At 37.7% G+C, this 27,907-nt stretch overlaps 2 protein-coding genes and 1 long non-coding RNA gene across 14 annotated transcripts in view; 2 read left to right on the top strand and 1 right to left on the bottom strand.

Moving 5' to 3' along the window:
• Positions 1 to 10,386, top strand: part of NOX3 (NADPH oxidase 3) — a 58,597-nt gene extending 48,211 nt beyond the window's left edge. For 5 of the 7 annotated variants that reach the window (XM_015284241.4, XM_046939255.1, XM_040697890.2 and 2 more), the window contains one exon: positions 1,257 to 6,663. The gene's annotated coding sequence lies outside the window, so the exon portion shown is untranslated. Of the gene's footprint in view, positions 1 to 1,256; positions 6,664 to 9,562; positions 9,651 to 10,140 lie in introns of those variants that run through there. The other 2 variants (XR_210483.5, XR_006938784.1) reach the window with 2 other exon arrangements.
• On the bottom strand, positions 6,629 to 16,152 carry LOC121110260. Its single transcript, XR_006938785.1, has 3 exons — positions 16,087 to 16,152; positions 10,068 to 10,225; positions 6,629 to 9,660 (listed from the first exon to the last, which is right to left on the bottom strand). It is a non-coding gene; the product is annotated as an uncharacterized LOC121110260 (long non-coding RNA).
• TFB1M (transcription factor B1, mitochondrial) overlaps positions 15,884 to 27,907 on the top strand; it is a 26,810-nt gene continuing 14,786 nt past the window's right edge. For 2 of the 6 annotated variants that reach the window (XM_015284249.4, XM_426165.8), the window contains exons 1-5: positions 15,884 to 15,947; positions 17,025 to 17,166; positions 18,658 to 18,809; positions 20,995 to 21,103; positions 22,778 to 22,929. In XM_015284249.4, coding sequence (XP_015139735.1) covers positions 17,034 to 17,166; positions 18,658 to 18,809; positions 20,995 to 21,103; positions 22,778 to 22,929 — 546 coding nt within the window. In that variant the 5' untranslated portion in view covers positions 15,884 to 15,947; positions 17,025 to 17,033. Of the gene's footprint in view, positions 16,232 to 17,024; positions 17,167 to 18,657; positions 18,810 to 20,994; positions 21,104 to 22,777; positions 22,930 to 27,907 lie in introns of all 6 variants that reach the window. The other 4 variants (XM_046939257.1, XM_004935644.5, XM_004935645.5 and 1 more) reach the window with 3 other exon arrangements.

Below are 27,907 nucleotides of genomic sequence, written 5' to 3'. Positions count from 1 at the left end.
AGATTCTGAATGATTGTTTTAATGGGGTTGGATTTGAGGTAACAAGCACAAAGATATTGTGCTGCCAGAAAAACAGGATCTGTTCTACCCCTATCCTCATGCAACAAGATGCAACATTTAGCTTCTGGCTCAACATGGCATCTCTTCACTGCTTTGATTTATTCTCACTTTTGCAAATCGCTGTGGTATGCTACAGGAGATGCATTTAGAGCGCTTGTTATAGTTCATTGAGTAGTACTGCTGTTATCACCACCAGAGGAAAATTTCACTTGTATCAAGACTGAGTGACCTAGAATAAAAGAAAAATAATAATAATAAAAAAAAAAAGAAATGGGGAGGTTTGTTGAACCAGGATGAAACTGCATTTAGATTGAGTGAAAATCTCTCTATTACAAATACAATTTAAATCAAAATGGAAACTAGAAAAATTTGGCTTCCTGCCTTGTTTTGAATAACACTGAACACACAGCAGCGACGATAATGTGAGTGCATGTGTAATGACTCTATTATTATGTTTATATATAGAAACATCATTCACTGTCATGGAAAATGAGAGGTATCTTCATGGATTTCTCTGTTCAGCTTCTTCAGCAGGAAGTGTTCAGCACTTTGTAGGACAATGTTAGTAAATAAAGAATAGTCATAACAGCACAGGTTTATCACATTCTGTGACAGAAAACTAATCATAGACAAGAATCATAAATATGTAGATCAATTACTTTGGCTCTAACAATAGAAATAATGGTATTATAATAATAAGAGTTGTGTTACGATAATTTAAGGTTATTTACTAGTAAGTGTAAGTTGAAATATATGGTTATACATGTTTTGGGCTTCCTGCCTTTCTTCCTCTCCCCAGGTTATACATGTAGTCGAAATTAAGCAAGCTTGTGCCTTAGTTTACAATGGAAGATTAAATAGGAACTGCCACTTTCAACAGGATGTCCATCATATGGGACATGTATCATATCATTACAAAGACGTGCTTCTTTCATGCTTTTAGATATAATGAAAGGGCTAAGAGGAAATGTTAATTGCAACAAAAATGCAAAACTTTTCAAATGTTTGAATACTCCTGATTAGCAGGAAATTTTATAAGAACTGCCTTAAAGGTACCTCAGCCACTCTGGAGAAGTAATATACTAAGTGACACGGTGGCTTTGTTATCTTTGTTGGTCAACAATTTTAGTGTTGGTTGTTTTTTCTTTGTTTTTCTCTCTCATTCTTTTTTTTTTTTTTTTTTTTTTTTTTTTGAGGAATGGGAGAATCAATTGTATTTCCTCAGGAACAGTGAAAAGGAAAAGAAAAATGTGACACTGCTTTAATCCAGCTTGCCCTATGAATATGAAAAGGCTAAATAACACATGCATTCAAAGAATACTAATTCATGGTGAACTAAGCAGCATAGCAGGAGGTGGCTCTGGAGGTGCATGACTGTGTGCAGTAGAGATGAACTGTGCCCAGGCTGCTGTCTCTTCTCCTGACACTTCTCAAGCATTCCAATGCCAGGCATGAATCTGCCTTGGTCTTCAGAGACAAGAGCACTTACAAGGTGGAGGGCTGTACCAGGGACTGGATAGCCTATAGCTTAAACCTCCTGAGTACTGAAAACTGACTTAGCTGGGCTTTCTCCTACCAGTCAGGTTATCCGTTCTGTAGTAGCAATTCCATCTCCTTGTGTCTGATTATTTAATTGTCTGAGAAATTCTGTACTTCTTTGTCTATGGAATAAAACTGAGTGTCCATTACATTTAAGCTGCAGCCATGAACAAGAACATTTTCCAGGAATGTCTACTTACACATTACTTGCATTTGAACATGTTCAAATGAGGGTGAACTGATGATTTGCATTTTAAAAGTATAGCAAGATAAGTCTGTTTAACATGCGTCTTCTTGACCTTCAACAAATTATCTCATACAGTGAAATAAATTTCATTCACACGACGGTTTTAATATAAGTGAACAAATGTGTTAGTTGACATGGAAACACACTTTCTCTCCTATCAAAAGCAAGAAAGTACTAAAAAGCTTAAACTCATTAAAAGATATATATTAATAACCCTTCAGAATACATAGAAACAAACAGAAGTTTTACAGTATAATGAAGCACTCAAACTAGCATATTTCAAAGGCCAGCTGCTTCCAGTTTTTGCAACTATTATTTCTAAACAATAATGATTTCTAACGTGGTAAGACATTCATTGAGGATAAAAGCCCTGAGCCTGCCAGTCCTTACACATGTGCCTCAAACTTACTTCAAACAATACTTTTACTGTCCTAGAGGATTAAATATGGTTCCTTTTGATGAGCATGCATAGAAGACTAATGTCAAGTTGAAGGTTGGGTCTGGAAGGCTGATCTATCTTATTCTATTCTATTCTATTAAACTACTGGACTGCCCTCATTCTTGTGTAGACTGTTTCTCTGGTACAGAAATTCTGAATATGAAAGGTAATTTACAATCATATTCACCTTAAGGTACACAGATAAGATTTCACTGACACACTTCAGCAAAAGGCCTGAGTTTTGGTGGTCTTGTAGCACCTTTTAAAGAAAAAATGAGCTTTCCTCTCTTTTTTTTTTTTTTCCTCTTTTTTTCATTATTGTTATTTTTGCAAAATGATGAATAACAGAATCTGGTCATTTTATTCTGTGGAAACAGAAAAATAAGGAGTAAGTGCAGACATACGCTGTCCCCTGAAATGGCATTCCTGTTCTCCAGCCTATATCTGGTTGCTCCCTGGCATTGCTGCATGGATCTTCAGAATCTCCTGTCCCACACAATGGCTTATGCCCTGGCTTCTCTGCACTAAAGTATCTTTCCTTCTGCTGCAGTCCAAGGCTGCAAAAACCCACACAGAAATCATTACTGTCAAAATATGAACTAAGTGGAACTTGAACAAAAATAAAGAAGCTCACATAAGCCCAAATTAACGCACAGCAGCTGTGGAATGAATGTACATAAACTTGCAGATACCCACATGCTCTAGATCTCACAGGTGCTGATGTCCATAGTTCCCTCTTACTGCAACAATGACAATTTATTTATTCTCAGATTTACAAGAATCAATCAAGGTTTAAAAAAAAAAAGAAAGAAAAACTTGAATTATAATGGTCACAGGAACTTGATCGACCTGCAACACTGAAGACTCATTAATTGTACATTACTATACAATGTCATTATATTTAGATAAAAATATTTAGATTGAGGAATGCCCACCATCTGCACAGTAATGTTAATAAAACAGTCATGCAATTTTCTGAGTTTGTGTGCTGCTAAGGAAATTCAGAGGGCTATGCAAAAAGCATATCAATGAAGAGTTAGCCATATAAAGACACTCTTTCTTAGATTCCTTACCATGCAAGCAAGAGGAATATAGTTAAGATGCACAGTTGGACAACTTTGAATGTAATATCAAAGGTCTGAGGATGAAACAAACAAATGTATGCTGTGATACTGGTCAATATAGAAGTTACTTTAAATAGAAACCATGTGGAGAATAGCAAGATTTGAATGAACTGGACTTTCGGTAACATAAACATGCCTGAGTACAATTTATCTGACAGGAATGTACATCACCTATTTTATTATTTAATGGAAGCTGTGGTTGTCATTACAAATATGTATCTATAATACAAGACATCAAGCATAATCACAAATGCTGGCCACCCAAGGCATATTACAGCAAGTACGTCATCCGTCTATAACACTGTGCATTCATAAAGGAGCCTAAACATTTTAAAAATAGCCTGATGCTGGGAGGCTCTGATTTGCAAAAGCTTTTAGTGAAACCAAAAGAAACTGTAGCTGCTTGGCATTCTGCAGAACCAGACCTTGGAGTCCAGTCAATGAAATTAACTGGAGCTTTGCCAGAAAGAGGACAGTAAAAATTGGCTCAGATAGTCAGTGTCAGTGCAGAATTATATATTATAAATATTGAAACGCTAAACATTAAAGGGAAAAAAAAATGAATTCCCTTCAGATGGCCTGATTTGTTTATAGCAAAATAGCTAGTGCTTTACTACATGCTGACTGTCCTAATGCTATAGGTATAGATAACCATCAATAATGAAGAGCGTTAAGTGGGAAGACATCTCTTTGTGGAAAGGATGCTATTATATCCAGACATTAATGTTGCAACTCTAGCAAAGTGCTTATGCTTAATTAAAGGCATACAAGATAGATTCTTTGTTACAAGGGAGCTGGCACATGATGGAGGCTTGGTCTAAGTCTTGAAAGCTTTGAAAGTGAGACCTCCACCAAAAATGCCACCTAAATGAAAGGGACTCTTCTCACAGACTTATTGAAGAAACTAGGAATCTCCTTGGCTTTGCTCTCCAGACAAATAATATCTTTAATTAGAGGCACGAAATTGGTTGTCCTCTTTTCAGGGGAGCCAGGTAAGACCAACCTAAATTTTAAGATTTGTATCTTAATACAAATAATAACTTCCCATAATAACTTGTGCTACATTCCTGTCTGTCAGCCTGTCTGCTGGCCCTATTTCCAGCCTTTCTCTTCCTCAGAAAATATCATTTAATTTGACAAACAATTTCAAACAAGATATAATGTATATAACATTAATCTTAACTCTTACATAGTCCATGTCACCAAAATTGTATGAACACTGCAAAAGTATAACACACGGCCTATGCCACTGAGCAGTCACTGAAACTAAGTGTCTGAACATACCCAACTGTGAAACTGCACATCTCAGGATATGGAAGGCATGCCAAGCTTAAAATATAGTGCTGAACCTCGTAAACCAGTGACTGAAATCAAGGGTTTAGCAGGCAAACATCTTGTTATATTCATTCAGTAAAATACTGCACCAAAAAGAGATATTTGTTCCTTTATACACAGGAGGAATGAGGCTAATAGTGGCATACTACAAACTGTTCTGTCATTCATCTTAGAATTTTAAGAAATTAGGGTAGCGAAAAGAGCCACAGACATACTCAAGGACTTCAGAGACTGCCGCAATTAAAGGGCTCCATCAGCTTAGCATATGAAAATTTAGATTAAGAGATGACTACAATAGTGTACAAGCACCTTCATGTGAAGAAAATCTAGGCATCAGCAAGCTCTTTAATCTCGCAGATTAAAGCACAACAAACAATTTCATATAGAAAACAGGCAGTCACTTCTAACAGGGGAAAGTAGTTACTGGAAGGCCACTGTTGCAGGAACTGGTAAAACCTCTCTCTCTTGCTGTCACCCAATCAAGTCTGAGTGCAACCTGGGTTGATCCATACTACCCAGTTACCAGATAGGCTCAGTTCAGTGGAAGTTATTGCTGCAGTTGAGTAGCCAGGTGAAAATTACTGGCTGCTGCTAGTTAAACTTCAATAGAAAAAGGTGCAGTGGTTTATTTGGTGTTCAAAACGTACAGTTTCTCACAATATCCTTGTCAGTTCACAAATTCAGAACTTCAGTTTTTAGATGGGGAACTGAGACATAGAAATGCTAATTTGCCTCAAGGTCTCAAAAGAATGGGAGAACAATGAGTAAACCACAGCCTTTCAGGACCAAGACTATTGTTTGATCTTCCTCTCTTATAAACTGTATTAAGTGTATTTGACATGGTCCTTAAAAATATCAGAGAGTAAGCTTTCTGAATGAACATGAAACAGAATTGAATAATTTTCTTACTAATGGCAATCATTAACATTGTTATTAAGCAACACGACTTCAAAAGCAAATATTTTGATTCCCACTACTTGCATGATACATGCTTACTCACTCTTAGGATTGCATGTAAAATATACAGTATTTACATGAGAAGTAGGTCCTCTGTGATCAGATGGGAGGAGGTTTAAAAATATGTAAAAAACGGTATCAGAAAAGAAACAAGATTTGAGGTTTTCAATTAAGAGAAAGTATCCAAATACCCGAGCACAGATTTTGATGCTGGACTCGTCTAACCCCACTTTAAGTAAAGAACACAGGAGAATGCTTGTTACCTCACACATTAGCAGGATCCAGCTCAATACCACACAGCACAGCACAGAAATGGGCAGCCAGGAAAGCTAAGACTTAATTTTAAAGTAGGATAGATCAGAAAATTTTAAACCTCCTCTTTAAATATTTCATGTGAAGAATATACAATAACAAAGAATAAAGCTAGGCAAATAAATGACATTCTACTTCAGTTTCCTGGGATGCACTTATCCCCTTTATGACCATCTGAGGCTACGCTGCATTTATTTGCTTTCTGATATCAGCGACCTTGCTCGTACTTAGAGAATTTTCTCAGATTGCAAAGGTGGATCTGTTTATTTCTTATGTCTATCCTCCATTAACAGCTTAAAATAAATTCTAGCAGAACCAGATATGAAGTCTTCAACCTGACTCTTTATCACCTCTGCATTATTGGCTCTATAGTAATCCAAGATAATGGTATTTGGTTATTGCCCTGCTTAAAGGTACATTAAAGCTGTGTCTGCAATAATACTATTTACAAGAGTAAATTCATTCCTTCTCATTCCATTCACTAATATTTTCTATTAAACTAATGCTAGGGAGGAAGGATTTAGTACACTTCACCTCCTGCAGAAGTAATCAGAAAATATTTATGAACATTTGCAAATGTGATAGGAGGAACAGAAGGAATTTTATTATGCTGCTTTTATCCTTTTTTTTTCTTTTTTTTTTTTTTTTCCTTCCCTAGCTGGTGTTAACTACTGCACAAAAATCCAAAGCTTGTCTGAGGAAAGGGATCTAAGAATTTTCAAAATTCTGTGTATCCTACATAAATTTGAGGGGAAAAGGCTAATTAATATCTTACTAGATTAGTTCAATTCCACAAAGCACTTGGACACTGTTAAAAAAAAGGAATGGAAATCACTTTAAAGGACAATATCAATCAAGAAATTCAGTCATTGTGAGCTTGCTTCATGAACTGAAGCTAATTAATGCTCTCATGTAGGGTTGAACTCAAACCAACAGAATGATACCAGCTCCATAGCTGAATTACTTTTTCAGTATTCTGACACTTAAAATTCCACCTAGTCACTTTAAAAGGATTGAGCACATGATTAAATTGTTCTTCGGAAGGGAAGAGACAGTTCAAATCTCCTAAAAAGCAAAGCTGACCTCAGGTATTTAAATGCAGAATAACTTGGAAAACGCTTTCTACAAAAAGCATCCTTTAATTATCTGCACAGTTACTCCTTGCACAGATCTGTTTGGAAGCTCTAGAAAAAACACTTTTGTCAGCTCACTCTTACATAGCTGCTTCAGTACAGAAGCTGAATTTCCCAATTAAAGCATGGCAGTGAAGATGACAGCATTAACTATACATATTTTTTTAACCAGGAAAATTCAGTCACGCAGATATCTGGAAAAAATGTGAAAATAAAAACCAAGTGTAGATTGAACAGATCTCGTTACTGAATGGGAAATAGCAGAGATCATTCTTAGAAAGGACATAGATCTGGAATATTTGCAAGCCAATTTTGTATTTTGCAAAAAAACTTTAATGTAGGACATTCTCCTTGACCGTGCTTTCATGGTATTCCAGTTTATATGCACTTCTGTTTGCTCTTGTTTGTAATAGACAAGAATAAGGTTTCAATGCGTGTTTATGCTGGGAGACAATGATCAGATGTATATGGCTATAAAACCACATCTGCTAATTTCTCTACAGCTGCTTAAAATCATAACATTTGCTCACCTAGGTTATCAACTAACTCAAAATTATATCTACAACTGCATTTTTCATCAAATACATGGGATCACCAAAGGTAACATTTCAAAAGGAATTGAGTTAGGAGACTAAATCACATTGACTTTCAATACACGCATCTAGGTGACATAAATATGTGACATATATAAATCAGTATTTTCAATATTAACCCATGTCAAAGGTATGAAACCTTTCACATTGGGAAGCATCACATTGGAGCTGAGAAAAAGCCAAGGGCCTTAAGCAAAGGAGGGGCAGAGGAAGTGCAATGATGATGATTCAGAGTGACTTATGAGGCACATAAATGCCACAGGCATATATGCTCTGTCTGTGTGATTGCCACAGGCATATACGCTCTGTCTGTGTGATTGGCATGGTGAATGGCACAGGGCATAGCACTGCCATCCATGACTATAGCAATATAGTGAAGAAGCCTACTAATAATAGTATAGGCAGGAAATATACTTTTCATGCTCATATTCAGGACAATATCACCGCAGCTCAGGAATTTGTACGGCTCATCCACAAGCATGTTTCTCTGTTGAAGCAATGATTTTGTATTAGCTTCTATCTGGCACCACATAAAAAATTTTTTGTATCCAGAAATATCTCTAGCCCTGAGGAAATGAAATAACATGCAGAAAACTTCTTGGAATTTTGACTTAGGCTTTAGATAACCAAAAGAGCCAAAATTCTAAGATCTTAAAATCTTAAGTTTGGCAACTCCTCCTGAACTCCTAAACTGGGTCTTGCTTTGAGCTGTACCTAGCTTTTTGTGTCCACACTGAACCCAGGAGTCATAGCTGATATGAAAAGAGACTGAGGAGAGGTAAGCACCTTAGTGGAAAGGAGAGGTCCTTAATTTATTTCACTGCTAAGCTTCTAGAATTACAGTGGGAGGGACATGGGTAGCAGACAACTCTGAACTTCCAGACCTGAATAACAAGTCCAGTGTAAGTTTATGAGATGCAGCTGTGGACCCTGCCATGTGGCCAAAAAGCTTTCATCATCAGATATATTTTAAAACTGACTCAACATAGTCCTAAGCAACCTGCTCTAGTTGACCTTGTTTGAGCAGAGGAGTTGAACTAAGTTATCTAAAGAGCTCATTTTCAACCAAAACAATTCTGTAAAGATGCTACTGTATTAATTGTTTGAAATTTAACTAGTTTTATCCACCTGTGGACCTTTCTCCTTTACCATTATATCTATACAATAGCACCAGGAAATATTAATCTGTTAATCTTGGGGAAAAAACAAACAAACAAACAAAAAGACAGGGATCAGAAGTGAAAATGTGATCTGAAATACGCAGTCTGAAGAAAAGGGTTATCAAAGACAATCAAGAAATAGTTACAGAAAATAGTCAATTTAAGCATCTTTGAAAAGGTCTAATTTTTAGTAATATCTGCTTTTGTATTGATTTCTGGCCTTCATAAATGCTTCCTTGCTCCACTTGTCAAAACCACCAAAAATCACATGTACTTCCTCATCTACCTCTCACTTTGACTAGATGCCTCTTCCCTTATATCTTCCACTGCCACTCCTTTTATATTGAAACATATGCCATTTATTCTCACATTCACTCACCCCTTAACAAAGCTTTCTAAGTCTGCTTCCCAAAAAACCTATTCATTGTTGGGGGGTCATCTGTTTCATGACAACAGCCTATGTTTCAAAGAAGCACCTTGCTTTCTCCCTTCTGCCTCCCTGTAAACATCCACAAAGATCATGCCCTTCAGATCCTTCTTCTGTGATGCTATAAGAAAAATGCTGCCTTTCTGAGACCACAGCTTGCCAAACTGACCATTACTAACTCAGTGTCTTCTTACTCTCTTCACTTGTCAGTGTCTATATTTTCTCTACACTTTTAGATGTACAAGGCAAGGTTTTCCAGACAGAGGTCACATCTTCTGCTGCACCAGTACAATTTCTGACATGCTGGAGTTCTTCTAGGGTCATGTGAGTGTCACTACAATATAAAAAAAAAAAAAAAAAAACATTCTAAGCTTTGAATACAACATTGAATAATGTTTACTTAATACACAAGGCTGAACAGACACATTCATTAGCAGTCTGAATGGAGTTGTGGCTCCAAATTAACTTCAAATAAGTTACTGAAGTGAAGAAAGAAATCAGTTTACCTCACGTTCCTCCATTTCCCAATTACAGTATGACAGTATGTATCTAGAAGTGAGCAAATCACTGCTATAATTTCAAATGTATTAGAATATATTAAAGCCAAATCAAACCAACAAGACATAAAATAATAAAGTATTCTCACATGGTGAAAATCAGCCCTGCCACCATGGCTTTAACAAAAATGTAGTAATTTACAACACCTAAAGTCTGAGCACAAGATATTTTGAGAAGACTCACACTGTTGATTAGGAGAGAAATTTCTTGTGTTTGATTCTTAATTTCAGCATAGCACTTCCCTTTCTCTTCACAGAAAATCATTCCAGTTGGCTTTACTTTTCACTACCCATCACTACAGTAATAGTCTTGGTCAGAATGCAGAGTTGTAGCTACAAGACCTAAAGGATAAAAGCAAGTCAAGGTTCAAACCACGGTGCTATGTTTTATTGTACATGTTGTACATTACTGGAAAACACTGTATTTATTTATCAGGAAAAAAAGCTGATGTAAAACAATAAATGGACAACAACAACAAAAAAAATGAAATACTTTTGTTTTGAATCAGTCTCCTTACCATTTTCTTAGCAAAATATGAATTCTGACCTAACCTACTTAGGAGTTTCCAAAGAGCAGAGCCACTGTAATTAACAACCTATTCTTTCCTGTGGAATATTTAGTAAACGCAAACCTCCAGGTTTTGGAGCTTGGGTTTTGCTAGCTAAATCTTCCTTTCTTGTTTACTGTAATCTTGTACCATTTAACTTCTGCTTGTTATTTCTACTGGGCAGAATATACGGCGCTCATATTCCAGCAGCCTGACTCGACATGAGGGTGTACAGCACAGCCAGTAAACTTTTCGTTCATTGGTAGACTGTGCAGCTTGTTCATTGTGAAACAAGAGTGGCACCCAGTGGCCAGAGAGTTTGGTCCAAATTCTCATACCCTGAAATTTCTGTCTCTGCACTTTATAAATGCCTTTCCAGCATTTTGAATTCAGAAATGCTTCCCTGCTGAAGCTCACAGAGCTCTACTTTCTCTCCCACCTATTTGAAAGAAAAAAGGTGGAGAACAGAAGCTAAAATCTCTCTCTTCTGTATTCTTTCTGACTATCACTTTTTCTTAGAGCATAAATAACCAACCACAGGTATGACACATGTAGGCAGGTTAATGCTTATGAGGGATCAGGCAGAGGCTGACTCGCTTGACATGAGCACAGAAAAAAAGAATGCAAGGGCCTTATCTAACTCCCACAGATTGTACAGTGATGCTGTATGAGGTAAGTTTACATACAGGAACTGCCTGGCAGACGCTTTAAAGAAACACTGCAGCAGGAAAGAAAAACCCAGGGACACTGCCTGCTTTGTGATCTGCTCCTGTGGGGAACACACAGGTTCTGTGCTGCTCCCAGCCCATGGCTGCATGTTACAAGACAATACAGTAGTTTGTCACACAGAAGGCACAGGTGATGACACAGAGCTGCCATGAACACTGTTAACTTTAAGAAGAGTGTATGCTACTACAAATTTCATGTGCTTTTCAGAGGATCATGTAATTTTGTATTCATTTTTCATGATCCTCGGAGTTTAAGAAATTTTGTTGATGCAGTATGCTATGCTGTACCTTTAATGAAATTCCGTGGGGGAGCTACTGCTAGTAGTGAGGAAGCCATTACTCTCCATCATTTTTCTTTAACTTGCGTGACTTACTGCTTAAAAAAGAAACATGGAATTTGAAAATTCTCTTGTCAGAGAGCCTAATAAAAACACAAACAACCATTATGTTCATGGAAAAATCTCCAAGGAGACTTAATGCTGGGAAGCCTTAACAAGACCAAGCTCACTACAACACCGGTATTTCAAAATGATGGAAAATTCCAAATGCTAAGTGAGTGTGGCTTATAGTGCTAAGTCTGTTTTTATGTCTTCAGGCCCACCTTGCAGTGTGAAAATTCCCAGTCCCACAGAGGTGAAAATAGTCTCAGTGTTCATCGTAACTCCTGGCATTCCTAAAATGGTACCACAAGCTTTGCATTAACTGATTGTCTTTCCGATTGTCCTAGAACCTAGAATGGTACGAGCAAGTGGAAATCAAAACTGTAAAGTAAACTTTTTTAGCATGGAGGGCTATAGCTAGCAGTTGACATTGTGACTCAACCAGATTAAGGGGCTCAGAAATGAAATGGCACATCAGAAGAATAAGCATCAAAAGAAATCCAAATGTTTTAAAGTAAACATAATGTTTTTTAGACATCTGCTGTGGTAATGATGAAAGTCGTGGATTTTTCTATTTCCTGAGTTATGTTAGGAAAGGACTCAGCAGGCTAGATAGCATTTTCTGCCAGATTTTCTGCTAATGGGAATTATTTGTTCCTTCAGTGTTTAGTTTTTGCCACACAACATTATTGAAGTGGTAACAGGGAAAATACCGAGGCTTGATGATTCCTCAGTGGTACACAAGAAGGAAGATTTTACTCATAACTGGATTGCTTTACTTTAGGGCAAAGAATGGATATAGTAATTCTGTTGTATTTCACATTGTATGTAACCATTGCATTTAACAGAACTATTTAGTTCAAAAAAAGGTACTCTAAATTGCTTTTCCTCCACCATCAAAGAGCAAGAAAGCATTCTACAGCATTTTATCTGTCCACAGAGCTTTTTCTGAGGGAAGGCAGTCACTATGCTGTTTGTACAGTGTCTGGTGCAATGGGCTCCTGAAGTCTATTTAGGATCCTTATGAGGTAGTGCAATAGAAATAATAAACATTTTATTTTAACAAACAATAGGAAACACTGCATATGAAAACTAGTTGAAGAATAGAGGTCACGTGGTATCAAAATCCAGGTGTTTTTTTTTATCTGTTTTTCTGTAGAGTGGGATGGAAAACAAAAAGATTTTGTCTCTAACCTCTTCGGTGTGTTACATTTTTGTAACATTGATCAATGCTCTCCAGACATTCATAATTTGTTGGCAAATAATTGCCAAATAGCTGTTTCTAAGAATTCTAACAGTGTGGCAGTTACGGGAGTACAGCGTGAACCGTGTTTTCTAGAACAAGATGCCACAATGTATAACTAGTAATAATAATCCCCAAAGCACAATCATTTTAGGCCACTGACATCATGCTTCCTTCTACAGAGGAAATTATTATTAAGTTGTAACAACTTGAACACAGAACCAGTACACAAGTCGCTATGAAGGAGCACAGAAAGTCTACAAAACCAAAAGCTGAAATTGCCTGTGAAATTCTCAATTACAGTGAAAATTTTTCATCAGTACACACAATGTTTTGTAAACATGGGTGTTCCAATGCTTGTAATGCTGGCAAATGAACCTGAATTGAAGCCGCACTCAAGATAAACAATTCCAGGTGATCCCCTAAGAGTGTTTTCACACAACCAATCTCACAGCCTGAATGTGAGTTTCTTCAGATGCCTGGTTTACCATTTCCTGGCATCTGTGTAAAACTGTGGAAGGTGGATCTATGTCTCCAAGGCAAGGGATGACTTTTCTGCCTTTTCTACTTTTTTTTTTTTTTCAGTAATTACAATTAGCACAGATTGTTATATTCCTACAAATCACTTAAATATAAAGCTATTATATCTTGTTATTATTACAGCAAGTGTTGTGACCACACAAAATACCCAGAAACTTCTGTACATACATCTAATCAGTAAGGAGCTTGTACTTAAGCTACGGTAGAACTATTTCCCTACGGAAAGATTCATTAGACTTGAATTTGCATGATGAAAGTGCTCAGCCTAGGTGACAATCAAGTATGAAACACACTATTAAAAGAACAGTCTGACACAACATTTTTCATGTGCTGAGAAAAAATTATTAGACTGGTAATTTTTTCTTTAGAGGTAAAATAGCCTGGATTATTCAGCTGGTCATAAAACAGATTAATTACATGCTATTTGCATAGTTGTTCTTCTGGTCCTTACTTCTTCAAAATTCTTCATATTTTAAGTAGAAAAATAACCATTATTATTATTTTCTTCTAAAGCTCTTTTCAGGATTGGGTGAAGTAACAAATGAGATTTGAAATCCCACATTCCCACCAACAGGTGGAGTGTGTATTTTATTTTTTCAATTACAATGACTTCAAATTCCCTCAAAATAAAAAGACAAATACTTTATAGCTCACAAATTCAAAATTCCAGTGTTTCAGTTATGACTGTGACCATGACATTGTATTCTAATATTCCACTGTACGTAAACAGTAATTTCTAATCCAGCTGCTTTTGTTGCTGACACTGATTGCAATATTCCATATGTTTCAATGACTCCAAAATTAGATCCATTTTCATTTTTCATTTTTTTTGGCTCCACGAGTGTTCACAACATTTTTTTATCTCACATGCACAAGTTTCAACTGCGATAAACTCTGATCTCAAAACAAGATTGAACCCACATTTGTAAGATATATTTATGTGGTTATAGTGTATTTACCCTCCTATGCTTAATTCTATACAGGACAACATTACGATATACTACAGTGGAGAAGGAATTAGAAAACAAGACAAATGAGAAGCTGAGGAAACAGATTGTTTAGTCTGGAGGAGGCTAAGAGTATACCTCATCTCCCTCTGCAACTGCCTGAAAGGAGGATGCACTGAGGAGGGTGTTGGTCTCATTTCTCGGGTGGTATGTGATAGAACATTACGAAATGGCCTCAAGTTGCACCATGGAAGGTTTAGATTGGACTTTAGGAAGAACTGTTTTAAAAGAGAGGGTGATCAAGTGTTGGAATGAGCTGCCCAGGGAGACGTGGTGGCTTCTCCATCCCTGATGATATTTAAGAAACATATTAGCATGACACTGAGGGACACAGTTTAATGATGCAGCTGGGTAGCTCAGATTGATGGTTGGACTTGATCTAGAAGGTCTTTTCCAACCTAATTTATTCTATGATTTAAGCAGAACATAATATTGATGGCAAAAGCTGTGTCTAACATATAGCTATTTTAAATTACATCCATTCTTTGCAGTGAATGAAGAACTACTTTTGGAACTCCTTGAATGTTTCCATTCTCTCACATCTAGCTGAATATCTGGCTTTTTAGGAACATTAGCCTTCTGGAAATATCTCCTAAGTGTTCACCTGTTGGGGTAACAGCAAATAACCACTGGAGCAAATTCAAAGGAGGGCCACGAGGATGATCAGAGGGCTGAAGCACCTCTTCTACAAAGACAGGTTAAGAGACATGGGGTCATTCAGCACAGAGAAAGCTCCAGAATAGCTTACAGCAGCCTTCCAGTATCTGAAGGGGACTAACAAGAAAGTTGCAGAGAGATTCTTTATCGAGGAGTGTAGCGAATGGACAAGGAGCGATACCTTTAAAATGAAAGAACATGGGCTTAAATTAGCTTTTAGGTGGAAATTCATTCAGAGGGTAGTGTAGCACTGGAACAGGTTGCCCAAAGATACCCCATCCCTACAGGTTCAGGGTCAGGCTGGATGGAGCCCTGGGCAGCCTGATCTGGTGGGTGGCAAACCTGCCCATGGCAGGACCAGATATCATTAAGGTCTCTTCTAACCCAAATCAGTCACGTGCTCCTGTCATTCTGTGATTTACTTACACTGTTGTATGAATCAGCAAGCATACCCCATAAAAGGAAATGGAAGAAGAAACTGTAACACTTGACAATTGGTTAGAAGCGCTGTGGAGGACAAAACTTCTTTAATTCACTGTGAAGTTGCTGTGAGCACACAGCATGCCAGCAGGGCTCCTGTCGCCACACTGGAATTCTAACCTGAGCAGTGCTGGAAAATATTCAAAGCAACATGCACGCAGACAACAATGCACACACAGCTCCGAAGGTTACAGATCCTGACCCTAATCTCAAATTATTCCGCAGATACACGGAACAGACCAGAGCCAAACATGCGTACTCAGCGGCAAAACCACCACACGCAGCCACGGCCCACAACAGCCCACCACCGCCCGCACATGCGCACTAGGAACACGAGCTGAACCCGTCCGTAGCGGGGCGCATGCGCATTCCTGCCCCGAGCCCCACCGCCAACCAGGGCGCTGCGCAGGCACATGCGCCTGCGGGACAGGCCGCAGGGCTGAGAGGCGCTTCCTTTTCCGGGTCAGCTCGCGCGTACACTGTAAGAAACTGCAGCGTTGCTTGCGTGCTGTTCGTGAGATTTCTTTCTCACAGCGAGAGAAAAGGGGTGTGCGTCGCACGGCGGCGCCTGTTCGCACGGCAGCTCCGCGCGGAGCTCAGCTCAACCCCCCCCCGCTCACCCTTCTCCCTATCCACGCTGGAGCTGCCGCATGTGCGCAGCCGGTGCTCTGTGTAATGGGCAGAGGAGCGGCCGCGGGGCGGGGCTGCATCAGGCCCCGCCTCGCTGTGGGACCTTGGGGATGGTTGGGCCCGAGGGCTGTAATGGTGGGCCTGGGCCAGGGTGTTTGTGGGGGGGGTGGAATTCGGAATTCTTTACCGAGGTGAAAGGGGGGAGAATCTTTTAAGAATTGGTGTTGTTGCTTACACCTGCAGTTCCTGTTTTTATTTCTGCTTACAGGAGCAGGTGGCTTAGCAGTGAATTCTTTAAACCCCTTTTCACAGACTTAAATTTGTTCTTACTATATGTGACTGTGAACCAAACAAGCAAGTCTTAATTAAGACATAGGTTGGTAGTGATAGGACAAGGGGGAATGGTTTTAAACTGAGACAGGGGAGGTTTAGGTTAGATACTAGGAAGATGTCTTTCACACAGAGGGTGGTGACACACTGGAACAGGTTGCCCGAGGAGGCTGTGGATGCCCCATCCCTGGAGGCATTCAAGGCCAGGCTGGATGTGGCTCTGGGCAGCCTGCTCTGGTGGTTGGCGACCCTGCACAGAGCAGGGGGGTTGAAATTTGATGATCATTGTGGTCCTTTTCAACCCAGGCCTTTCTATGATTAATTTTATATTGTTAAAAAGCAAAGAAAGATTGAAAGTGAACAGTGATGGTATGGTTTTTTTTTGTTTTATTTTTTTGCAAACCCACCAAATGAATCTCTTGCCCAGCTCCCACATGCTTAATACAAGCACTGTGTCCAACAGTGAAAACACCCGTGGGTGAAATCAAGCACTTGTTTAATGACTTGTAAATCATCTCTTGGTTTGTAAACTCCATAGGGTTTTGACATATGTGAATTTGCTGCAAATGCCAGAACTGTCTTCTCGGTCTCTCCTCAGTTCTGTCCGATGGCTGCTGCAGGAAAGGCTGCTGCTTTCCATCTGCCTCCTTTGCCAACAGTAGGGGAGATCATTAAGCTTTTTCGTCTTCGAGCACAGAAAGAACTTTCCCAGAATTTTTTGCTGGACTTGCGATTGACAGGTTAACTATTTTATTTTATACATTTTTTGCTATTACGAAGTATATATCTTGAGTTTCATCAGAATCTGGTTTCTAGCTAAGGAGATGATGTTTGCATGAATACATCTGTTAAATATATATGACAGTCAAGAGTCTTCTTTGAAAGCTGTTTTAGTGTAGACTGTTTGATTTCACTTGTACATACCTAGAAAACATGTTTCTTTATAGAGTAAAGTACAGAATATTTTTTAGGTATATTCCTATATAAAGTATCAGTAACAGATTATCAGTTCAGTGCAAAACTCCAAGCCTGTGTAGTACCATTTCCATTCAAGTGTTGTCGTTCAATAAGAGCTATCAAGAATTATCAAAGTGTTGCCAAATTTGGTAAGTTTCAGGTGAGTTGAGTTTACATGTTTGATTCAAAAGTGAAGGATTTCTTTCAGGTTATTATATATCACAAGAAGTACTGTTAGCCCTTCTGTCTTTTAATATACTATATACAGTAGTTAGGAAGATTGGTTGTGTCAGTTTGTCAGAAATTCTGTTTAGCTTTTCAGACCAGTTACAATTCAGTTTCCTGCAGCTTCATCTCTGTAGCAGCTGATAAAAACTGCAATGTGCAATCCATAGCACATTTCTTTGTTGTCCAAGTGGTGGCTGGGTTTTACAGTAGTCAGTGCAGTGTATCTTCATGTACCCAATGATTCAATTATACATTGTTACCCTAGCTGATATAGATTAGGAATGTGAATATAAAAAAGAGGGAACTGTTATGAATAACCAGACTCTTACGCTGGAGTAAAAATGTCTGAATGTGTTTAGTAAAACCTTAAAACAGACAGATTGTCAGGATCTCTTGTTTTTGTTACATATTTAGAAGACCTGTAGAGTGAGCAGTATAGTTTCCTTCAGCATTACACTCCATGCTTCTTAAGAATCTCTTTGTTTCATTAGCTATGTTTTTAATCCTTACTTTAAGCCTTTTTCCATTGTTCATCTGTTTTTTTCCTCATCTGTAGTGACTTCCAGTGTTGTATCTTTCTATTCATGTACAGTAGTCTTGCTAGAGCTTCACTGTATCCTTTTTGCATCTCATTTCCTTAAAACAGGTGTTCTCTAGTGATATACCTTTATAAAGATAAGTATTGAGACCTTAGGTTGTTGAGTGCTTACTTACAGGAGGAGTAACAGTACTGCTGGTTTACAGATAAAAAAGTAATATTCTCCTTTTATTTGATTCTGTAATGAGCAACAATGTACATGAAAGACAGTAAACTGGAAATAGCCTTTCTTTAAACAGTGGAACAGTAAAGCCATATCTCTTGGCATGAAACAAATCTGAATTCTGTGCAGTCTAGCAGGCATGTGATTGTGTAAGTGGGATGTGTCACTGTTTGTGCCTATTCTGAGATAAACTCATTGTTTATTGTTAGAGTGCGAGTGTGCTTATCTTAGTAAGCCGGATCCTTTGGAGAATAAAGGCTTAGTGTGTTCCTTATTGTCTTGCAGACAAGATAGTGAGACAAGCTGGCAAGCTGAAAAATGCTTATGTCTGTGAAGTGGGCCCTGGGCCAGGAGGAATTACCAGGTCTATTCTCAATGCTGGTGTTGAACAACTCCTCTTGGTTGAAAAAGATACTCGATTTATTCCAGGATTGCAGGTATCAATTGCAGAATGATTCTTATAAATGTATGTGTGAACATTTTAAGAACATGGAAAGGTTCAAAGTGTCTTACTTAGATCGGAGCATTGAAAACAGCTTTGATACTTTGGCTCAAATCAGAGCTGTCATTTGCTTGAAATGAAAATGTACTGTGGAAATTAATTGATCCTGTCTTATCGTAACAAGTACCCATTGTCTCTTTCTGACCTGGTGCTGCAACTGAATAAAGGTTGTTTTTTTTAATATTGGGATGTTTCAAGTGCTTTAAAGAGGCTATTCATGAAATAGTATTTTGAATGTTGATGTCCTCTGATCTTGTTTTCCATTTTAATCCTAATAATTTTGCCTTAAAGTTATAAAATTCTGACCTTATATCGTCAGTTAAAACAATTCAGTGTAGGTTCACGTTCAGGTACAGAAAAATAAAACAAGCATTTATTTCACATCTTCAAAAGGAAAAAGAAAAAAAACAACCCACACTTAAATTTATGCTCCTTTCTTTGTAGCTGATGTAAGTTCACAACTCATTAAGGCATTTCTCAAATACCATCTACTTAAGTTGCTATTAAAATTTCCTGTTGTAGAATTTAACTGTATAAACCTAGCAAGAAAAACTGTGGCCAAAATGTCTTCAGTTTTGACAGTTTTGTTGTTGTATTACAGAATTAGTCTTTCTTTTGTGATAATATAGGTCATATTACCTCTTCTTTTTTTTTTTCTCCATTTCCTTATTAAATGCTGTATCAATGTTTGAATGCCCATAAAACTTTCTTGATTTGTACAACAGAAAATGCCAGAAATTAAGTAAAAGTCCAAAGTTGTTATTTTATAAATGTCTCTTTAGGAATTTATAAGATGTTGATATAAAGCATGCAGCATTTTTCATTACCTGTTTTTCCATCTGTGATCTCTATCACAAAGCTGAAGTTGGGATCCTCTACTGCAAAATGGAAATACAGTGAAGAACATATGTTTTCAGAGTAACAGTTTACACAAGCTGAGAGTCTGTCAGTTCTGTCTCACTCTTAAAGAATCACAAACAGTCTATGCCATATGCACTAATACTTGTTAGGCAGGAAAGATTTATGAGGAAAGAGAAGGTGCTCTTAGTTAGGGTAGTTTGAATATACAGTTCTTCCAGGAAGACCACTTCAGTTTTTTTTGAACCATGCCCTTTGGTTTTTGGTTTTTTTTTTTACACCCTTTCATTTGTGTGTGAAGAGCAAGAGGATCTGAATAATGGAAAATTACTCAGCTCATGTACTCGGTGCATAAGAGCTCCTGGAACCATGTTAGCTGCACACATTGGCCTTAAAGTAAAGAAAGTTTCAGTGACTTCCCTCAATTTCTGATTTCAAATGGAATGTATACAGTTGTGATTTTCTGCTGTCAAATGCACTTCTCAATTATGTTAAGCATGATACTAAATAAAACCCGCGTTCCTTCTGACACGAAAACTAATATTAACAAACAGTAGAACATATTTTAATAGTCCTTTGTGTAGGTGGCTGTTGTTTTCCTCTTGTACTGTTTTCTAAGTTTATTCATCTTACACTATCTTTCATCCATTTACAGCACTTGGAACAGCTTCAAAGAAAGGTTTGACAAATCAAGGCAGATTAGTGAATTTGAATGCAATATAATTGCTAATGTAATACTGGAAAACATTAATTTGGAGTTGTGGTTAGATTTGTTTTACTAGTTGAAAATAATTGCACTTAAATCATGTGGAATCATAAAACCATAGAATAGTTTGGGTTGGAAGGGAACTTAAAGATCATCCAGCCCCCCTGCCGTGGGCAGGAACATGTTCCATTGTAATAGATCCAAAAACTTTCCAAAACTTGCTACTTGCATTATCTGTTAATAGTGTAGAGTTTGTTAGTCATTTTTATTGAAGAGAATCTTGTCAGCCTTTTCAGGTTTAAACTCCCTATTAGGAATTGTGCAGCTGTGAATACTAAGGTTTTAGATACGTACTGAACTTCTTTTCACTAGTGCTTGCTTTTTGAAGGTAAATAGTTATTCAGTGTGCTCAGTTTTAATTGCTACCATATATTTTTTTTTTTTTTTGTATATTGAAGAGAAGTATATAGCCGGGGTTTTTCTCATGCTGTGGATGATGCTGAAAATCAGAGTGGTTAATATTCACTGTAGATTCTATTTGCTTGTATACGAACAGATGCTGTCTGAAGCAGCTCCAGGAAAAGTGCGCATTGTTCATGGAGATATTCTGACATATAAGATGGAGAAGGCCTTTCCAAATCACTTGAAGAAGAACTGGGAGGATGGTTAGTATTTGGTCTTGTTCTGCTTTCATTTTAAAGCTTCTGAGTTAAGTGCAGCGGTATAACTGGAATTCACTCAGTGTTTGCGTTGCTCTCTTCTGGAATGTTTTGAAAGTAAGGAGAGAGAGCAGCCAACTGTTTCTGTAAGGAAACAGAATCATCATCTTCTTTAAAGAAAGAGCGGAATTTGTGTGACATTCACTTTAGTCAACATTACTGAGTAGCTTTGCAGTTATTTGTCTTAGCATATCATGACTGTTAAATAGCAAATCTTGGGAAGTGTAAAAGTAAACCAAATTGTACATTTTCTTCCCAGCTTTTTTCTGTTTGGAAGACAAGCCACCACTGCCATCATTCCACTGAAGAAATTTCTTTAACTTTCTTTGAAGCTTTTAGGAAATGTGTTCTGAAAAAGTGGGCTTTCTTACTGCTTTGATTGCAACCGTTGACAAAAGTAGAGTCTAATCAGAGATTGATTTATTTATTTTCAAATCTGATTTCTTGTGGCTTAATTTCACCTTCATTTTGAAACATTTAACAGATAAATTGGAAATGACCTCTCAGATCCCTCTCATCTCTTTGTTTAAGGTAGAGTCACTGTCTGCAGTGCTTAAAGAACAGTAAACTCATTTCTGACTTAAGGCATGAAAGACTGCCACTTTATCTTCTTCACCTTGAAAATTCCATGCCATGTTTGCTTTGTTGCAAAGATTCACAAAAAAAAACCCTGGCCAAATGGGTGTATGAAGGTATAACGTGGCTTTTAAAAATCTACCTTTCTTGAACTTATGTGCACACAAGTCACTGTTGTCTTTGGAGCTAATTAATTAGAGTTGAAGTATACTTTCACTCTACTGTTGCCATATGAAAATCTGAAATACCTGTAGATTTCAAAAATATACTTATCTGTGGCTGGTATTTGACAAAAATCACAAATATCCTAAAAATATCCTAGCCTAGAAAGTGAATAGTAAGTAAACTGTGCCTAAAACCCAGCTTGAATTTGATGTTGTCATCTGCCATTCATGTAATTAAATGCTGCAGTATCTAAGAGCAGCACCTTCTTCTGTCCACCTCTACTACAATACCTACTTTGTGCTGTATAACATATGTGTTGATGCAATGCAGAATTGAACAATACATACAACTTTGCATGGCTAAGGAGCTGTCTTGTGCTTGTTATAAAGCTTTCTGATTTCATATAGCACTTTAATTTAAGCTAAGTTACAGTTTTGACTCCCGAGTCTTCAAAGCCCCTGGGATGAAATATGTTGGACAGAATGATGAGTGTGGCTATTTTCTCTGTATCTGATAGTCATAGTTGAATGAAAATGGAAATGTCTAAATTATGTATTTCTGCTATTCTGGAGTAGCTCAGCTGAAATCTATCGATCAGCTCAGAATCTGCTGGAAGCTACTGATTTATTCTAATGTAAACAAGAACCAAGCCTAACTTTTTTTTTGCAACTAATTACCATAAACAGTAACAGTTTTGTCAGCGTAAGACAAGTATAAATGAAAAGGCATAATTTGAATGTGCCACAATAAAAATTGTTTTAATATTTTAAGTCTACATTGATAGGCTCATATGTTTGTTTTGTAAGCATTCTTTCATGGCAAATCTTATCTAAAACGTTTTGAGAGTTGTTTTTTTCTTTTCCCATCAAATGTGAACAGAGCCACCAAATATTCATATCATTGGAAATCTACCCTTTAGTGTTTCAACTCCTCTAATCGTCAAATGGCTTGAAAATGTTTCTAAAAGAGATGGACCTTTTATTTATGGAAGGACACAGATGACACTGACTTTTCAGAAGGAAGTTGCAGAGGTAAGATGTTAATGTTTTCCCTAAATTTTAATTAGTTAAAAAAGAAGTACAAGGGACAGTCTTAGTAGATAATAATGTCACAAAATACGCTGAGTGAAAGAGAAGTGCCTTCCTTGAAATAAGTAAAAAATGCAGGTTTGGAAGATTTTAGCATTATTTCCAGTTTTGATTAAACAGTTCAAACACAGGGAATGTTTGGTTCAGGCCGTGGAAACTGACTCTAGTTTGAACAGGACTTGAGTTCAGAATTATGAATGGATTTCTGCCAGCCTTATGAAAGTATAAAAGCATCACTTGGCTTCTGTCACAAATTGAGGTTTTTACCGTGTCTCAATAGTTAGATTCTCAAAGATGGCTGAATTGATTTGCTATGTTTTGGTGTTAAAACTAGGTAAATTAATATTAGGAGGACTTCACTCAGAATGCTTTCAGACTTAACAGTTTATTTCTGTTGCCATTGCATAAAACATACCATAAATCTGGACATTTGTTGTGATTCTGTGATTCTTACCTGAATCCCAGTTGCTGAGTTTTGGTGTTGGTTTTTTTCTGGTTTTCTTGTTGTTGTTTTTTTAAAGAGAGGAACTGTGTGTCGGTCTGAATAACACATCAGTACATGTTAAAGGATGACCTGCAGGAGATCAGCTCTGCAGAAAAGGACCTGGATGTCCTGGTGGACAACAGAATGGCTGTGAGCCAGCAGTGTACCCTTGTGGCCAAGAAGGCCACTGGTATCCTGGGGTGCATTAAAAAGAGCATGACCAGCAGGTCAAGGAAGGTGATCCTCCCCCTCTGCTCTGCCCTGATGAAGCCACGCTTAGATGACTGTCCAGTTCTGGGCTCCCTAGTTAAAAAAAAAAAAAAACAACCAGGAATCTCCTAGAAGGAATCCAGTGGAGGGCCACAGAGATGATTCAGGGCCTGGAGCATCTCCCGTATGAGGTAAGACTGAATAACGTGGGTCTGTTCAGCCTCAGGAAAAGAAGACTGGGAGGGGAGCTGATAAATGTATATAAATATCTGGAGGGAGATGGGGGGCAAATGGATAAGGCCAGACTCTTCCTGATGGTGTGTAGCTACAGGACAAGGAGTAATGACCTAAAACTTGAACGTAGGAAGTTCTGTACTAACATTCGGAAGAATTTCTTTACGGTAATTACGGGTGACGGAGCATAGGAACAGGTTGCCCAGGGAGGTTGTAGATTCTCCTTCTCTGGAGATATTCAAGACCTGTCTGGACGCCTACCTGTGTGACCTATTATAGGGAACCTGCTTTAGCAGAGGACTGGACATGATGATTTCTTGTGATCCTTTCAAACCCTTGCAATTCTGTGATTCTATGTGATTGAATTTCCATCTAATTAGCTGGAAATAGGAAATAACGTTTCCTCTATGCAGCCTAAATGCATATGTTGCTTTAATTATGTTGCTTTAATTTTAATCTTTTATAACGAATATTATAGAAATAAAATTTTACTCTGTTTTTTACTGTATGCAAATTAATTATTTATGCACGCAAGTGGCATGTCTGCTGTCTTTTTGGAGTCATAGAAAACCAGTCTTCACTGTTCCTGCTTTAGCTTTGCAATCAAGTTTCAAGAAAAGTACTGAAGTTGTTCCAGCAGATGGCTCTAGAGATCACAAGGGACAAACATTCATTATGACATGAACTGCATTTTTTAATTCAGTTCTGAGCTCAGGCATTAAAAAATCCTCTTCTGTTTTCCAGAAGGACCTCATGTCATCGGAGATTATACATTGTTGTAAAATATGGCTCATGGGCTAAGATAGAAAATGCAAAGTGATGATTAATAATAAACAAAGACTTGTGACAGCAGTGGAAAAAAGTGGCGTAGTGCTGAGATCATAAATGGACTTTGTACTTTTTTTTGTAACCAGCTGCATACACTGATGGTGACATGCAGATTATAGTGCTTCTGTACCCAGTATAGCTCAAATGAGATGCAAAATGCCATGCACTCTTAAATTCTTTGTACTGAGAAAGCTGGGAAGTTAAAAACACTAGGAAGTGGAGTGGTATGTTCAAGACTGTACAATTAATCAGTGTTAATTGTTGTTGACTTTGCATTCTGGGCCATCTTGATTCACGTTTTTATGCTTATTCAAACGCAGAGCTTCCTCTGATGCAGAAATTTCATAGTTTATGGTTTGTGTTTTCATAATGAATGCTCATTTGGGATACACTATTTTGCTTTATGATTAGGAGGAATGGTAATCTTTCTTGTTGCACTCTGAAGTAGCTTAACCGTTGATATTTGGCAACTACAGGCGTATTCTGTATCTGCAAATACAGAACAGTTTAACACAGTAGAAAAGTAAAAAAAAAAAAAACTTATTTATTGATATTTTATGTATCTGATAGGAAAAATTCTTAAAAGCTAGATATCCTCACTGATCCTTTGTAAGCTAAGAGCCTAACTACTGAAGAAAGTGTTGGTTTTATATACCATGATTTCAGTGGAAGGGTAACATGCTATAATGGAATGGCCCTGTGTGCTTCATAATCACTTCTGATAACTTGATGTTAATGATGAGAAAATAAATCAGTGTGCCAATCTGCAGTCAAGCTAGTTTGTGCTATTGTATACACGTAAAAAATACCTTTGCATTTCTTGCTGGTGGTAATTTCCTGCTTTTCTATTTCTTTCTAATAGCTACAGTGTCATGATTTATGTTGGTATAGGCCTAGTACTACTGACTTCCCTATTCTGATATGATTTGATTAAATTGATTAAAATTATTGATGAGAACCAGTAGTTATGATTTATATACTGAGTTTTGAGGCCTATTAAGGAGGATAAGACGAGATATTTACAGCTATAAAAATGACAATTGGAAGTGTTGGGTGAATCATTTTGCCTCCATAGTTTATTTTTGTAGAATTGCTTGTTATTTTCTGGAAAAAATCTTTGCCAGAAATTCCTCAGTAATTCGCCTCAAATTTGCCACCTGGGCTGGATGCTTCCTGACCCACTGCTATTAAAAAGAATCATAATTCAGTTTAAATGGAAGATCTTTGTCAGTGTCTGACTTTGAGTAAAACTGGGTACAGAGTGTAGTTCACCTGCTGTTCTGCCAACACAGTCTTCAGGCTGGGAGGCTGGGCCATATACTATTAGATGCCTAGAAGATAGGCATATTGGAGGAGCAGAATGCTTAATTTCTGTGTAATACTGTTGTCTATTTAGAACACTAGACAAAAGGTGCTAAGAAAGCGGAACATAGTTCAGGCTTTTGAACACTGAACAGAAGAAGATTTCACATTTTTTTTAAGTGATGTAAGTTGTGTATAAATACAAGTGTTCTGAAAACAAGTAAGTGGTTTGTGTATTAGGATGGATTTGGTATTCTTAGAATCATAGATTCATAGAATGGCTTGGAAGGGACTTCAAGGATCATCAAGCTCCAACCCCCCCTGCCACATGCAGGGCCACCAACCTCCACATCTAATACTAGACGAGGCTGCCCAGGGCCTCATCCAACCTGGCCTTGAACACCTCCAGGGATGGAACATCCACAGCCTCTCTGGGCAGCCTGTTCCAGCACCTCACCACTCTTTTGGTAAAGAATTTCCCCTGATATCCAACCTAAACCTTCGCTCTTTGAGCTTAAAATCTCTTCCTCTAGTCCTGCCATTGTCTACCCTTGTAAAGAGTTGACTCCCCTCCTGTTTGTAGGTTCCCTTTAGGTACTGAAAGGCTGCAGTTAGGTCACCCTGCAGCCTTCTCTTCTCCAGACTGACCAAGCCCAGCTCCCTCAGCCTGCCTTCGTAGGGGAAGTGCTCCAGCCCTCTGCTTTGCCAGTCTTAATTCTTTCTGTAGGTTGATTCCTGTGATAGTTTTTGCAGATTCATTGATAGTGGGCTTTTAATATGTGCTTATGAAGAGGATAGCTTACTGAGGAACAAAACAAATAGTTGTCCCTGAGGAACATTGAGAGGAGTTGTTAGTGAACAACCGTAAAGAGATGTCACGTACCACCTTGACTGTGTTCCATGTTATGTTCCAGAATCTGTTTTGATTCCTGCCTTGAAATTTTCGTAGTACATAGATACAAAAATGTTGCCTAGTTAGCTGAACTTCTGACACGGTTGACTTAGTGCAATTTCAGATGCTATCCACATTTTAAAGTTAAATACAAAGAAAATTTTGAGAGCTAAGGGAGAAAAAACCCAACTACATAAATAGCTCCGGTTACAGAAGTAATATTCTTAGCATTTTTGCAAAGTGCCCTACTCAGGTATGTTTGTGCAGATGTAATAGAAGTTATTCAAGATATTACTGCCCAGAGGTGGATGTTCTTAAGTTATTCCCTCTGTAAACTGTGAGGCAGGAACTAAGCCTGAGACTTGTTTTCATGGAAAGTAGACTGGCTTGTTTGAATTGGCATTTGAAGAGCTGTAAGCGCTGTCCATTTCATTTCCATTGCAGAGTTGAGGAAGTGCATATCTGGTTGCTTTGTTGTTAGACTTTCTAATCAGTTTTCTTTTTTTGTTGTTGTTGTTCTGTTTTTATTTATTTATTTTGAATTTTATTGCTCCTCTGAAGCAATAAAAGGTAGTTTTAAATGCCCATGTAGGCTGAAAGAATCACTGAGTTTGCTTTCTGAGAAATTGTTGAAAAGGATTTATTTGGTCCGTGCTGATATTTAAACTGCCTTTTAGGAGACTTGTTGGAAAAAGAGGAAAAAAAATAGAGAAAAACTCAAGCAATGGATTTAGTTTGTTTTTCTGACATAGTTTGGTCAATATTCTGCCTGACATGAGTTGTGTTATTCAGTTATTCAGCACATTTCACATGAAGCTATATAATGTGCAGATGTTATTAGATATATAAACTCCTTCTTAAAAAAGTAATTAAGGTAGGGATAAATAAGATGAGAAATCTTCAAAATTCACTTGTTACCTGTAACGTTCTCCACCATTTGAGAGATGTTTTACTGAGGGTTTTTTTTGTTT

The sequence above is a fragment of the Gallus gallus genome, chromosome 3 (genome assembly GCF_016699485.2).
Source record: "Gallus gallus isolate bGalGal1 chromosome 3, bGalGal1.mat.broiler.GRCg7b, whole genome shotgun sequence".
Taxonomy (NCBI): domain Eukaryota; kingdom Metazoa; phylum Chordata; class Aves; order Galliformes; family Phasianidae; genus Gallus; species Gallus gallus.
Note: the sequence above shows the minus strand (reverse complement) of the source record. Positions and strands in the feature narration are given on the sequence as shown.